General features: G+C 45.0%; 1 protein-coding gene across 2 annotated transcripts in view; it reads left to right on the forward strand.

The window, feature by feature from the left end:
* The first annotated feature begins 479 nt into the window (after window positions 1-479).
* The window catches only part of ALDH6A1 (aldehyde dehydrogenase 6 family member A1), a 32,581-nt gene continuing 17,026 nt past the window's right edge, over window positions 480-16,034 (forward strand). The window contains exons 1-3 of one of the 2 annotated variants that reach the window (XM_085851392.1): window positions 480-4,249; window positions 4,366-4,440; window positions 9,715-9,876. In XM_085851392.1, the coding sequence (XP_085707518.1) occupies window positions 9,763-9,876 (114 nt within the window). In that variant the 5' untranslated portion in view covers window positions 480-4,249; window positions 4,366-4,440; window positions 9,715-9,762. Of the gene's footprint in view, window positions 4,250-4,365; window positions 4,441-9,714; window positions 9,877-16,034 lie in introns of those variants that run through there. The other variant, XM_085851393.1, reaches the window with a different exon arrangement.

Raw genomic sequence — 16,034 nt, forward strand, 5'->3', positions numbered from 1 at the left:
AATTTGAATAGAGAGCCCCTAGGTTAAAAGGGGAAATAAAAAAATGACCATTTTTACAGCCATTTTTCCCTGCTGTGCAGGGGTTTGGCTTTTTCTTGAGGCAATGTTTTATGGCCGGATGCCCTTCCTGACGCCAACCCTGGTCGCCTCTTACGACACACAGGGATATGGTACACCTATTCTAACCGGGGCATACACCGGGACCAGTACACTGGCACTCATTTCGCCGACCTCGGAAGGATGGCAGGCTGAGTCAACCCCCTGGTGTTAATTCAGCAGCCAACGGGGCTTGAACTCAGGACCCTGGGATCCCAAGCCGCCACCCTAACCACTAAGCCAACACCAGGCTCCAGGTTAAAAGGGGAGACAAATAAATATACCTTGGGCTAAAAAGGGGATTTATTTTTTTAGGGGAAAAAAGAAAAATTTCATGGCTGAAAATCCCCCATTCATTTACATGGGGAAAAGTGAGCCAGAACCAGTATTCTTACCCTACTCATGTGGTTACGGGAGAAGCACGTGGCTTTGGGAGGTGAATAGTCAAAAGTGAATTTATTTATTTTAAATAAGGATTGCTTAACATTCGGAAAAGGGAAGGTTGAAGTAAAATCATGGAGGTGTATGGTGAATTTGGAACGGTAAACGCAGAGTGAGGCTGATGGGTCGATGAAAAGTATCAGGAAGAGGGTGGAGAGAGACTCGCGGTTACAGGTGTGTAGTCGAAAGGATACAAGGAAGATTATTAATTTTTGATGTATTTTTGAAGAATAGGTAAGATTCTTGAATGGAAGGTTGTCGGAAGAAATCGTGAAGGTAATGGCCAGAGTGGGTCAGCTCAAGTACAATAAAGATGGTATGCCGGCATAAGGAGGAAGAAGAAGAATAAGAAGGATCGGGACTCATGGGTATGCAGGAAGAAAGGTCGTATTTAAAAAAAAAAAAAATTTGGATTCAAGACAAGAAACAGCATGCTTAGATTGGGAGGGATGGGGGACGTTGGGAAAGTGGGGAAATAGGAATTGAAGGTACTTGGGAGAGAATACAAATAAACACGATCGTAAACTGGAGGAGGTGAGAAGGCCCGTCCCATCCCCATCTCTCTTCCTTCCACAGTTCACCTAATGTGTCTGTTCCCCACTGTTTTGTCCCTTCCACTCCCACCCCTCTTGTCTCATTCCCCCTTGCTGTGAGTTGTGTGTTTGCTCTCATACGAGCCTCGACAAGGTATACAAAAAAAAATAAAAAAACCTTGAGGGGAAGGATGGGTAGGCCTCAAGGAACCCGGTAAGACAAGGTGGACAAAAGCTCACAAAATAGCACGATTTTTGAAACAAAACCAAACTAGGAACACGCAGAAACATGAAGGTGAGGAAAATATACAGTTAAACCGGGACAGATAACGACTGGAAACTTAACTGAGAAAGTCAGCAGAGAGACCCTGCCGTCGCTCCAATCCCAGAACCGGAAAAGAGTTGGAAATGTTGTAGCAGAGTTGGAAAATCCATGGAGTTTTGAATTCCACCTCCAAGCGAATCGAGTCCATGGAAGGAGTTTCTCTTGATTGATCACCAAGTCGTAACGGTTTCGATAATTCCTGAGAATAAGTTGGATTTTCCCTTCGATAAGCTGGATACACATAATGGCCAGTGCCTGTCCCACTGTCAGTGTGTTTATTCAGTGGTCTGGAACAAAATCTGATATTTATTCAGTGGTCTTGAATATCAGATTCCAGAGCACTGAATAAATACCAGACGATACAGCTGCACTGTATCGTCTGATATTTAACACCGAGTTCACACGAGCGGCCACAATCTACTGTCTGCAATTGATGATGTCACACAAAGATTCCAAGGAATATATGCATCAGTAAATAATGGCTGATAATTGGGTTATGTTCCTCCTGGTCATGGACCTGATTAGATACTTTTGGAGGGAAAAAAATTTAAACCCTTAATTTTACATTTCTCCAAAAGGCCTAAACTATTCCGAACAATTAATGTGACTTGCATAATTGTAATGCTCTGCCTCTTGGTGAAATATGAAAGGCACTTCCTGTTTTGTTAGTGATTCACAGGAATATAAAGGGTGGAAATTTTTGCAAGGTTTATTTATTTATTTATTTTGTATATAAAATCTCGGCTTTGGAAAAGCGAGATGAGATAGGTCGAGGATAACACCTAGTGACAGTTGAACAGCGAACATCCTGCAAATATATTGGGAGAAGAGGTTGTAGACAGAGGGTTAATGACGATTTTAAATATCCGGTAGGGATGGAGGATGACCTGAGATGGCGATGTACTGCTGGCAGCATGAAGCCTTGTAAGGGGAGAGGTTTCCACAAGTGGGAGAATATAGGAACTAGAACGGGCACTCATAGAGCGCATACCTTCGCCGCCACTACTTTTTTTGTTCTTGGTATGAGTGTGGGGAACTGGTTTCATATGAATGGTCTTATGACACAAACCACATATCTATAATGTCATGACCCCCCCCCCCGACTTTCGGGGGCTATGGACTAAACAACAATCAACTCACGTCGTTTTGGCGAGTCTTCACTCGCAATCTCGGTGAATACAACGTTTCAACAAGAGAAGGTAATCTCGTTTGATGCTGGCTTCATGCAAATTGAATAAGAATTGACCGAGTTATGCCGAAAACCGCATATTTTTCAAGGGCGTGACCCCCCCCCCCGACATTTTACCCCAACTGGTGACATGTGTTATGACGTCATTGTGTCACAAGATTGGGCATTAAATTCTGAACATTTTGGTGCTAGGTTCATGTAAAGCGGACAAGAATTGACCGCGTTATGACAAAAACCGCATATTTTTCAAGGTCGTGACCCCCCTGACCTTTGACCCCGAACCGGTAAGAGTATGGGCGTCATTGTGTCATATTGCATATCACAAGGTGAGGCGTTGAATTCTGAACATTTTGGCGTTAGTTGCATGCAAATTGAATAAAAATTGACCGTGTTATCGTAAAAAGACGATTTTGACCTTTTCGTGACCTTGACCTTGACCTTTGACCCGAACGATCCCAAAATCTAATCGAATGCTTCCTGGCTAATAACCAATCATCCCACCAAATTTAATGCAATTCGGTTTAATACTTTTTGAGTTATATGAATCACAAGATTACAAATAAATAAATAAATAAATACACGCCGACCAAAACATAACCTTTCGCAGAATGCGAAGGTAATAAACGAGTCGACGTGAGCAGTCAACATGGATTTTGGGAGTTGCATAAGGAAGAATGATACGTGACCTGGAGGGATTGTGTGATGAAAGGGCAGAGGGATCAAAACGTGAGGAGAAGCAGTAAAAAGCAGGTCACGAATAAGCTATCCGATATCCGATGCCAACATCCGAAGCTTATCCGATATCGATATCCGAAGCTTACCCGATAAGCCAACAGCAGGCCTCATGCTTCTGGCTCTTTTGTGGGCTTTAGCCGCCACGACATCCAGTAGAGATGGGTTTGAAACGGTGGTTTACACCAGCCCATAGTGGACAGCAGTACTTTACTAACCTACTGACAAAAGCCTTGTAGGTTGTGAAAAGTTCAGATTTCTCAACAACTTGGAATGAGAGATGACGCCAAATCTGCAGCGAGCTTCGGAGGCCAGCTTTCATAGATTGTCCGTGCTGGAGAGTGAGGCCCAAACAAATTGTAAAAATAGATGTGTGTTGATTTGGTAATTCTCCCGGATAGCCAGCGAGATTTGTCTGGATTAAAAGACTCGTTCCAATTGTTATGTCCTTTCCAAGTCCACAAAGAAGGAAAGAACTGCTGTCAGTTTGTCGGATAGATGTGGAACTGTGTCATATTGTATGGGTTGATCCACCGAGTGGAAAGAGCGGTGTACAGAGCATAGGAGAGATCATTAATGTAAATAAGGAACAGGATTGGTGCCAATATTGACACTTCAGACCAGCATTGGCACTCCAGCCTCTACTGGGAGAGCAGATGAGGGGATTTGATTGAGAGCTGTGCATTGACTGAGGAGAGGAAGTCAGCAAGCCAGCAAAGAAGGTGGCCTCATATTCCATAGGCAGAAAGCTTGGCAAACAGAGCAGGACATCAGATTATTAAATGCCTGAGATATGTCCAGAGATAGCCCTAACCTCTTGCCTTGGATTCACGACGTCTATCCGTTGAAATATAAACCATATAACGTGTTATTGATGAGCGTGTGTATTTACAGAACACTCAAGTATCGAAAAGGCTGTACGCATCGTCGAGTGTAAGGATTTTTTTTTTTTTGAGTTAAGTTTAGAATGTTGATGTCGTGCTTTGTGATTACAGTATCAACTTGCTTGTGCTTTTAACCACACTTTTTATTATCTCTTATCTTTTCAGTCAACAACCAAGCTACTCATAGATGGCAAGTTTGTGGAGTCCAGTTCGCAGGATTGGATTGATGTGCATAACCCTGTAAGCATGGACTTTGGTGATCATAAAACGTGACTTTTTCAATCGTTGAAAACTCAACAATTCTGGCTTGCTCAATGATTTGGCACCTTGCCGGCTAGGTAAGGGAATTAAACCGGATAAGTAAGGGAATTTTTTTCCATTCGCCAAGATTCTATATCCCAGACAACTGAATAATTTGAACTGTTCGGTAACATGATACAATTAATAGTTCAACTTGTCTCCCAGCAATAGGAAATTCCAAACGTGCCAATTTTAATCTTGTAAAAGATTTTCGAACATATTAGACATAGATTTTTGCATCAACTTCAAAAGATTTCACATTTCAATTTGATTTCTCGGATATTGCAGATAACGAATCCCTAATTATTACGAAACTACCATTATGAGGCTACTAATCGTTTAACAACCATTTCCCCATATTAGGGGGTTGGTCGGCTGATGGCCCCTCTGCACTTGGTCCTCTCAAGAGCATCCTCTTCCATTAGCCCGAACAATTGTATGTCTCTACTGATCGCATCCTTCTGGGCCTTTTTCAGTCTACCTCTTGGGCTTTTCCCCTCAACTACTAAACTTGTGACTTTCTTGACTGAATCCACTTCTCTCTTTCTCGCCACCTGCCCAAAACACTTAAGTCTTCTCTTCCTCGGAACTACTAGCTTTGAGCCTCTTTCTTATGGCCACACTACTCTGCTTATCCTTCATTGTAACCCCACACATCCATCTCATCTTCCTGAGCTCCGTCCTCTCTATTCTGCTCTCATATTCTACCCTCATTCTTAATGTTTCATGACCATACATGAAAACTGGTAGAAAACAGGATAAATTAATATAACCTACCTTTTACTTCCCTTGGGATATTTTTGTGTTAAAATCCCCTTATCTCTCTCTCTCCCCCATTGTGGTGGGCTTTGGATCCTCGGGTCCTGAGTTCAAATCCCACTCGTCTGCTGAATTAATACCAGGCGGGGTGAACTCGGCCTGTCATCCTTCCGAGGTCGGCAAAATGAGTGCCAGCATGCTGGTATACTATGTCGGAGTGGCGACCCATCCAGGATTGTGCCCAATAGCCAAAGAGACTGCTTAAGGAGCACCAATGCAGAGCCCAATCTCCTCCACCTCCCCCTATGCCATGCTACCCTCATCCCACCTGCATCTAACATACACTACATGGCCAAAGAACACCTGCTCATCCAACATCTCATTCCAAGATCATGAGCATTGATATGGAGTTGCCCCCCCCCCCCTTTTGCTGCAATAACAGCCTCCACTCTTCTGGAAATGTTTTCCACTAGATGTTGGAACATTGCTGTGGGGATTTTCTTCCATTCAGTCACAAGAGCATTAGTGAGGTGGGGCACTGATGTTGGGTGATGAGGTCTGGCTCGCAATCGGCATTCCAATTCATCCCAAAGGTGTCCGATGGGGTTGAGGTCAGGGCTCTGTGCAGGCCAGTCAAGTTCTTCCACACCGATCTCAAGAAACCATTTTTGTATTGACCTTGCTTTTGTGCATGGCTTGTCATGCTGAAACAGGCAAGGGCCTTTTTTTTTTTTTTTTTTTGTATACCTTGGTCGAGGCTCGTATGAGAGCTAACACACAACTCACAGCAAGGAGGCATGAGACAAGAGGGGCGGGAGTGGAAGGGACAAAACAGTGGGGAACAGACACATTAGGTGAACTGTGGAAGGGAGAGGGATGCGGATGGGACGGGGAACATGGCGAAGAGAAGATGGACATTACAGGGACTTTCAGGAAGGAAAGCAGGAGAATTGAAGGAAGTGGGCTTGGGTGGATTATCGGGGGAAGAAAAGATCGAGGATTTGGATGGGGGAAGATAAGAGGTGGTGGTGAACAGCTGTTTTGAAAGCCTGGAGGGAAGAATGGGAAAGAATAGAGTGAGGAAGTTTATTCCAAAGGCGGGAAAAAAGAGGAATGAAAGAGTGAAGATGAGCAGTGATTCGTGATTTTGGTAGTTTTACCAGAAGGGGGTTGTTGGCGGACTTTGAGCGCCCTGTGGAAATGTGGTGGGGACAAATCGCAGAGAGAGCAGGGGGGGCAAGGCTGGAGAGGAGTCGGTAGAAGACAGAAAGACCACCGACCAACCTGCAGTGATTGAGTGAGAGGCCCAAAGACTCAGCTTCATTGCGGGAGATGCCGATGATCTTAAATGCCCTGGTTTCGACAGCGTGAAGCCGAGAAAGGTGGGAGGCAGGAGCACCAGCCCAGAGGGGAGAGCAGTACTCCATCAGGCTACGGCCTTCCCCAAACTGTTGCCACAAAGTTGGAAGCACAGCATCATCTTGAATGTCATTGTATGCTGTAGCGTTAAGATTTCCCTTTACTGGAACTAAGGGGCCTCGCCCGAACCATGAAAAACAGCCCCAGAACATTATTCCTCCTCCACCAAACTTTACAGTTGGCACTATGCATTCGGGCAGGTAGCATTCTCCTTGCATCTGCCAAACCCAGATTCGCCCGTCGGACTGCCAGATGGTGAAGCGTAATTCATCACTCCAGAGAACGCGTTTCCACTGCTCCAGAGTCTGATGGCGGTGAGCTTTACACCACTCCAACCGACGCTTGGCATTGTGCATGGTGATCTTCAGCTTGCGTGCGGCTGCTCTGCCATGGAAACACATTTCCTGAAGCTCTCGGCAAACAGTGCTTGTGGTGACGTTGCTTCCAGAGGCAGTTTGGAACTCTCACCAATTTAAAATGGATTTCACATTTAGTGAATTAAATTGACACTTCATCTCAGATATTTGAGGAACCTGAACCCATAATTATTAAGAAGCTTCACACAACATTTTGAAATCCGTCCAACATGTGAATGACAAGTACTACCAAAGACTGAACCAGAGGGAAAAGCCTATAAAGGGGAATTTTGTGATAATATTCAAGTTATTCAAAAGAATATCGCCGACACCCTGAACAAATTCCAAATTCCTGCCCAAACATACAGAGGGTGTTGCATCAGTGACATAGCTACGCTCCACTACACCCCCCCTCCCCTTTTCCTCAGCCAATGATGCCACTCGCAGCCATGTGCTGCACATCAAAGAATAATAAGACTGCCTGAATCATTTATTTTACCAGGTTAATAGTATAGGTGTAGGCAGGGCTGGATTAAGTCATGGGCCAGTTCGGCTATGGCCAAGGGCCCATGCTTGGAAGGGGCCCCACAGGGGAAAGGGCTTCCGGATGACGCCTTTGTCAATCTCTGAATTTTAACAGACAAGTCGATCATTGGATATGGCCTTGAGCATTTAAAATGGCCGAGAGATCTGTAAACTCTTTATCCGGCCCTAGGTGTAGACGAGAGTTTGTGTCTGTGACAGCCCTGCAGCTACATCAGGGTCAGAAAGGTGAAGTTATGCAGGTGATTGTGAAACGGTACAGTCTATGCAAGACACCTGGGAGAAGTGATGAAGTGGTATACAACATTGTTGCCAGTCCCAGGAGGTCATCAGATAGGTGAGATTAAATTGGCCAAGTATGGGGAAAAAAGGACATCATGGGAGGTGATTAATGATGTCATGTGTGCAATGTTCAATAAACTTCAGTGAAATGTGGAAGATAGATCAAAGATTACAAACGAGATCGTATTTGAGTAGGTGTGTGACATTTGGGGTGAAGAAGCAGGGTGCGGGAAGTGAAAGTGAAAGATGCGAGATTGATTTTCGGGCAGAGGGAAATTTACGAGCTTAGAGAGGACTTGCAGGCTCCGCACAAGATGTGGAAATAATGTGCAGGTGTTGAGAGTGAGGTTGGTGGTGCTGAGGAAGGTATAAAGGAGGATGAGAGAAGAAATTACCTGGAAAACCCATTTCACTTCACACAAAAAAAAATCTCTTGAAGCAGGCCAGACAGGGAGACTTGAGGTTCCGAAGGAGGAGTTATAGAGCTATCTGTAGAATAAAGCCTGGTGTCTGCTTAACGGTTAAGGTGGCTGGCTGAATATCGTAGTGTCTTGAGTTTGAGCCCCCGTTGTGCTATTAAATAACACCAGATGGGTTAACTCAGCCTGTCATCCTCCCGAGGTCAGCAAAATGAGTACCAGCTTACTGGAAACAGGGGGCACTGCATCAGCCACTCAGCTATGCTCCCAGCAATGATGCAACCAACAACCACAGGCTGCATATGAAATAATCTGCACAATATTGAATGGGAAGCAAGAAAGGATGAAGGGTTGGAGGAGGTCAAAAAGTCGGTGAGGCCAGCAGAGCGAGTGTCCAATTTGCCTTTTCAGCGTGAACGTTGTCTCAGAGGTGTAATGTCAACTGGTGTAGGTGTTTTTGAAGAATGTATGGGATATGTTGAGTTTGTTAATAATTTGTAAGATTCCCATGGAATCATTATTTGCAGATGACGCAGTCATGGTAACAATAACAGAATTAGAAGTAAGTGAGAGGTTTCATATTTGGAAGGAAGCAATGGAGTGTAAGGGATTGAGGGTGAATCGAGATAAGATGAAACTGACGCTTGGTGGTGAAGGAGAAAGGAGAGTGGGAAATGGCCCTGTGCGACTTGTGGCAAAGGAGTAGACTCAAATTATTTTCAGCGTTTGACAAATGCGACGTCATCGGACATGCAGTGGAGTTGAGGGAAGTTTGGGTATAATGGCTTGTAGTTTCAGATGTAAATTACGATGCAGAGAACGTGGCAGTCATGTATATGGGATTTGAAGTTAAGCTGCAAGAGGTTGAGTTTTTGTTACTTGGAAGATACTATATATATATATATATATATATATATATATATATATATATATATATATATATATATATATATATATATATATATATATATATATATATATATATATATATATCTTTGTTTCTTGTTCATTTACATTTATATTTTGAATTGGTAATTTGTGAAAAGATTTCACAGTAGTACAGTGGCATTTAAAAATTTCCTTTTGCTCAGAGACAAGCTCGATCAATGTCGAAATACTAAGTGGGTCAAATTATTGAACAGATCAAATAATTCAGTGATCTGAAATCTGGAATCTTGCTGATTTCAAAAAATCCGTGACTAAGTTGGTGACATTCTCTTTTGGCCAACTGCCATGGTTAAATTTGCAGTATCAAATTATTGAGTGAGCTGGAAGAGGTTCATTTTGACAACTGGCATGATGTCATTGCTGCAGTTGCCAGATGTGCTGTCTGTTGGATGCATGGTAAATGACCTGTAATGTTGACTGCTGGTGCTGACCTGAGTATTACAGTTTGTTTATATCCGTGGTGAACTCCACCGTTCATGTCCGTGCAGGCCACTGGCAAGATTGTGACGAGAGTCCCGAAAGCAACAAACGAGGAGATGGAGAGTGCTGTGCAGGCATGCGTGAAAGCCTTCCCAGCATGGTCAGCAACGTCGGTGTTGACACGGCAGCAAGTCTTCCTCAAATACCAGCAGCTTATCAAGGACAACATCGTGAGGCCCTCACAAAATTCCATCTTATACCTAACATGATGGGTCAACCGATCAACATTGGGTTATTTAGACTTTTTTTAAAATATCAAGAAGATCGCTGTTTAAAGCTGTAGCAAAAACAAAAAAAAATACTCGGGATTGCAACGCGGAAATGACAGGCCAAATGGCCTCAAGTCCTTGTTCGACGTCGTGCATGAGCCGACAACCACTCCTTACCCTTGGTGTAGCCCCACGGAGATTGTGGAACTTTTTGTTACTTTTCTTCTACATCCTGAATATAAATATTGTTGCGAATTCGCGCCCGCCGGCGTGCGAACGGCCACGTAACTCGAATCGCGGCACGTCGCCCACCGGACGCACAATTCTGTCGTGACCCTCTTGGAACAACGCCGGGAGCTAATCACGGGTGGGGGTTTAACCTCACCACGATCGTGCCAATTGCCCACCCGCGCAGGATAGGGTTGCTCGCCAAATTCAATCTACCTAAGTACCTGCGCGAATGGTCGACCGGGCGATCGTACCACGCCACAGGCCGACTCCGGACACCGTTCCGTGCTACAGTGATAACTGAGTGGTGTTATTATCGGCCTTGACGGTTCCGATTAATTACCGGGATGTTGCACCCACTACGAACCCCTTACGTGAAGCAGGATGGAGAGTCAACCAAAGGAAAGGATGCAGCGAAACGGGGGTTCACACAAGTTCACACAAGCACGTTTAATTCACACACACACAGACAAGCACGGAAGGCACGTATTTACAGTCACAATAATCAAAATGCACATATAAAGCGAAAGCAGAGTTAAAACCGACTACGCGCACACATGGCAACACTTAAACAGTTCTACTTGTCGGCCAGGTGTCACCCACAGTCATTTACACAAACCCAAAGACAAGAAAAGTGGCGACTTCCCTGTGGGCCGTCGAGTCCTCCTCCCACGTCCGTCGGCGTGGTCGCGCCTGGCCCCGACTCCTCTCGCGGTCTGCGAGCTCTCTCTGGCGTGGTGTACCGAGCTCGTGCTGCGCGTAGCTCGCGTCGTCCGCCTGACAGCTCGGACGGGGTTTTGGGGAAACGGACGGGGTTTCCGGCGCTATCTCCGCGCGGAAGCGGGGTCTCGGGACCGCACCGACATAAGACCAGACCAGACCACCAGCCAAGACGATCGACGAGACCAGCTCCATGACGAAGAGGAAGCGCGCCCCGCCCATGTCCGACTTTTATAGCGCAGGGCTCCGCCCTTCACTCTGCCCCGTTTTCGGCCCCACCCTCCTTCGAGAGGGTTCTGGAAAAGGGGCGTTCCCTCACCCCGACCGCCTGACGCTGTCCATCCACCAATCGGCGGCGAGCTACCCCTCCCCCTTCCCTCACACCAAGCGCGGGGAAGAATGGCGGGAAAACCCCACCAGCATCGTTGGCGGTTTTTCGTTTGTTTGAAATCAAAGATAGGGAAAGAAAAACGACTAACTGGAGGATCGCAGCCTGAATGGATCACATAAATTCCCTCGATACAACGGGTTTGGGCTAACTACACATGTACCTATGGAGATATCTCACCTGAGGGCCCTTTATGGTGTAATGCGAATTTCCACAACCGTAACAATATTTAAATTCCAGTGGTTTGACTGTCAGAGAATTACCTCAGAACAGGAAGTGCAAAGGTGAAAGTCAAGCTCCTCCCCTCTCCCAGCCAAAGGGGACACCAAAGGGGGAGACGGGTTAGGGTAAGTGTGTCTGCGTAAACCCCTTTTAGTATTCCCTGGAGGCTTGCCGTGACGTCACAGGACAGTGCTGCGGATGGCTCCGCCCCGTGATCACGATTGGCGGAAGGCGACGGCGGAGGGCCAATAAAACGGCTCGATTGGAAGTGACGAGGACTCGAGGATAAAAAGGTTCTGTTCGGGGAAAAGGGGTGGAAGAAGAAGATCGAAAAAAAAAAAAAACGTTTTTTTGGTGGAGGCTGTTGTGCTTGGAGCATGCTCAATTGTTGTGCCGGTTCGTTCCTGGATTCATCGTGTCTCGTGGCCTTGCTGTGCCTCGTTCCTCACCTCGGTTGGCTCTGGGGTTCTGCTGGCTCGGAGTACGGGGTCGAATGGCGGGCGGACCTGCCTCCCTCTCCTGCTCGTAACTTGGCGCCAGAACTGGCTCCCTGGCGGCTGTGAGCGGACTTGGGCCGACACCAGGAGGTCGACAGCACCACGGTGTCTCCTGCCCCTGACGAGCGCAACGCCAGCTCGTCCGACGCCAATCCAGGGACTGTTGCGTCAACACCACGGGCCAGCCTGACCACCAGAGATAGCTACGTTTTGTGTGTGTGTGTGTGTGTGTGTGTGTGTGTGTGTGTGTGTGTGTGTGTGTGTGTGTGTGTGTGTGTGTGTGTGTGTGTGTGTGTGTGTGTGTGTGTACCTGGTGCCTTAGAGGGTTTGAGATTTGTATATCCATTGGAATTGTCTGTGTTTTCCCCACGCCCGAACCCACACCACCATCCCGTCGAATCGCCCCGGATCCCTCCTCTTGCCGAGTCTTATTATTTCTGGTTAGAGAAATAAACGTTATTAACTCAGTGAAAAGCGACTCGTGCCACCTTCCTCGTCCCGTTTGCGGTAGAGCGATTAAAACCGCCATCTTTGGGTTATAAAAAATAAACCGCCTCCATCGTTTCGGCTCATTCTACGTTGGCGGGACTGTTCAAGTCCCGTGGACGTCACAATATGTATATATATATATATATATATATATATATATATATATATATATATATTAACATACATATATACACTACCGGTCAAAAATTTTATTACACCTCCATTTTTCCAGTTTTTACTGAAATTTAAGCAGTTTAATGTTTCAATGTACTCTGAAATTAAAGCAGAGAACAAATAAACAAGCAGTCATAGACTGCTACTTACGAAATCATCAACTTGACCTCTGACCTTGTCTAATAAAAGCTGTCTCTAGAGAAGGTAGCGACGCAAACCAGAAGTCTCTACGATGATTCTGTACCAAACCATCAAAAATCGAATGTTTTGGATGTTTGACCTCACTGTGACCTTGACCTTTGACCGATTTTGATCAAAATCGAATCAGCGCTAGCCATCACCCTCCTGAATCACGTGGTGTAATTTGACATTGGTTGCGTCTTCCGTTCTCGAGTTATCGTGCCTACATGCAAACAGAGGACAGAAGTCATCAATATACTTACGAAATCTTTAGATTTCGTAACAATTGCAGATCAAAAAGAAATCATGGAATCGTTTTGTTGAACAAAATTTAATCTAAATTTTTGACTCATCAAACTAGCCACCTTTTGCAGATATAACAGCCGAACATACTCGTGGCATTCTTTCTACAATGGAAATCAAATATTGTTCAGAAAGTTCTTCCCAACACTGTTGCCGAAGTTCCCACAAATGTGTTGCACTTGTAGGTTGCTTTTCTTTCACCCTTCTGTCCAGTTCATCCCGAACCAGCTCGATGGGGTTTAAGTCTGGAGACTGTGCTGGCCATTCCATGATTTGAAGTCTACCGTATTGTTCTTTTCTTCTAAGGTAGTTCTGACATAGCCTGGAGGTATGTTTTGGGTCGTTATCTTGCTGTAGGATGAACACCTGACCAACTAGGTGTAGACCAGAGGGTATTGCATGGCGCTGCAAAATGCTGTGGTAGCCCTTTTGGTTCAAGGTGCTCGTCTCTCTGTGCAAGTTGCCGACTCTAGATCCAGCAAAAGAGCCCCAGATCATCACGCTTCCTTCTCCATGTTTGACAGTTGGTGTCACATACTGAGGAACCATCCTTTCGCCAACTCGACGGTGTACAAAAACCCTGCGTGATGAACCGAAGATTTCAAATTTTGATTCATCAGTCCATAAGACCTTCCATTTTTGAGTCGTCCACTGTTGGTGCTTCATGGCCCAGGCAAGCCTCTTTTTCTTATTTTGCCATCTTACCAACGGCTTTCTTACTGCCACTCGACCTGTAAAACCTGCAGCTCGGCGTCTTCTCTTCACAGTTGAAACTGAGACTTCCTTACTTTGACCAGTGTTAAGCTGTGCTTGAAGCTGCTGTCCTGTGAGCCGCCGATCACACAAGCTGTTGACTCTCAGAAACTTGTCGTCTGATTGTGTTGTGGCTTTGGGTCTGCCAGACCTCTTCCTGTCAGAGTTTCGTCCAGTTTCCAAGTGCCTTTTGATGGTGTAGGAAACTGTACTCACTGACACCTTGGCTTACTTTGCAATTTCTCTAAAGGAAAGACCTCCACTTTTAAGGGTTATCATGGTCTGTCTGTCTTCCTTTGTTAATTGTCTTTTTCTCGCCATTATGATAGCAATATACGACTTCCTGCTGTGCAATATTGTCCAAATAATGCTTCAGGGGGTGTTGCAACAGAATCTGTTCCAACATTGCTATTATATAGACAGAGGGTTTGTAACTAATCAACAAAAGTTGGGACACCCGTAGGAATTGTTTGCATCAACTTCCAAGGCTTAATTTACTTCCATTGCTCCAGAACAGTTGCAGTTTCTAACCCATTACTTGTTCCCTGAAAAGGGCCTTTTTTAACAACTCTGAAATTTACATTATTTTTCAGTTTTTGATAACCTAAACTTTTTTTGTTAACCTCTGGCAGTTTACTGCTTAGCTTTGTATCATTTCAGGTTATTCATTGGACATGAAATGCTTAAATATCAGTAAAAACTGGAAAAATTGGGGTGTTCTAAAACTCTTGACCGGTAGTGTATATATACATACATATATATTGTTGCAGGCCGGGGGGGGTCGGGTGAGAAGACCACGAGGTGGGGGAAGCTATATGTCAGTTCCCACCAGACTCCCCGGAATTGTAGGCCGTCGCACACAGATAATTCTGTGATAACACGGATATGACAAATGTTAACTTTGCTGTGTTTTCTTTCCTCATGTCACAGGTCCTGAGCCATGGGTAGTGTAAATATTAGGACTGTACATTATTTTAACCCACCTGTTGTTTGTTTAGCACCGGCAATGTAGTTATGTTGTCCGAGTGAGTCTGTTAGTTTAGTTACGCAATGCACTAGGTTTTTTTTTTGGGACATGTATTCCAAATGTCGCATTCAGGGATCCGTAGGTAAAATGTACTCGGGGAAAACCTACACCTGCATGCCACACGAAAATTTACGACTCGGGTCAAGTCTATAAAAAGGGGGGGGGGGTAGTGTTACGGATCTGGAAACCATATACATTCAACATACAGATGTCCCAAAAGTCAGTTATGTTGTTAAGTATGTGTGTAGTCAGATCCCCTTCCTTTTGTCTTGTGGGAAAATCAAAGGCGTGCATTGCGATTTCTTTTAGTTAGGTTATTACATCTAACAAGCCATCTAACAACCATCCCATCTGCATGACCCCTCGGCCCATCACGATCCACCACAAACCAGCTGCCTTTTCACACCCTGACGTGCCAAGGCAAGATCTTGCGGTTCCAGTTTCTCGGCTCCCACAAACGTAAAGCCTGTATCTCACTGGGCTGCGACAGCTCGCGACAAAATGCGAAGGGGATTCTCCAAAATGTCTGGAAACGTTTGCGGTGGTTCTCAATTTCCTCGCGTGAGTCGCAGGACGTCGCTCTGGTGTCGCTGGAATTTTGAACATGTTCAAAAAATTCGTGCGACAAATTTTATCTCAAAATAGTCACAGAGTCGTCGCGGTTGTCTCGAACTCTTCTCAATTTAGTTTCCATGAGTCAGAAGGTGTGACAAATGTGACATGCAATGTAATGTAGATAGATTCACAATAGTTCAATCCAGATATGACTAAAAAAAAAAAAAACTCATCGTCCAAATTGTAAAACCAGCAGTCTGTCCTCTTTCTCTCCTGTTCTGAGTAATGGCCTACAATGCAAACTTTTCACTTTCCCATCATTCCTTTCACCTTCCCATCATTCATAAATCATGTCACACATATTTTTACATAAATTAGGTCACACACAAAATATGGTCACACCCACAAGCCCCTATCAAGGCAGATGAACAATTGGGTCACACACAATGTTTGTGGGTCTTACGTTGACAAGTAACAGAACACTTTGAACAATCAGGCTTAGTCAGCATTCTCCTGTAATCCCACCATCCTGTTTTGTCAGGGCACAGCTCCCACAACATTGTAGTACTCAGTCAGGTACTCT

This window comes from Eptatretus burgeri, chromosome 13 (genome assembly GCF_056783735.1).
Source record: "Eptatretus burgeri isolate ZD-2024b chromosome 13, Ebu_testis_v1, whole genome shotgun sequence".
NCBI lineage: Eukaryota > Metazoa > Chordata > Myxini > Myxiniformes > Myxinidae > Eptatretus > Eptatretus burgeri.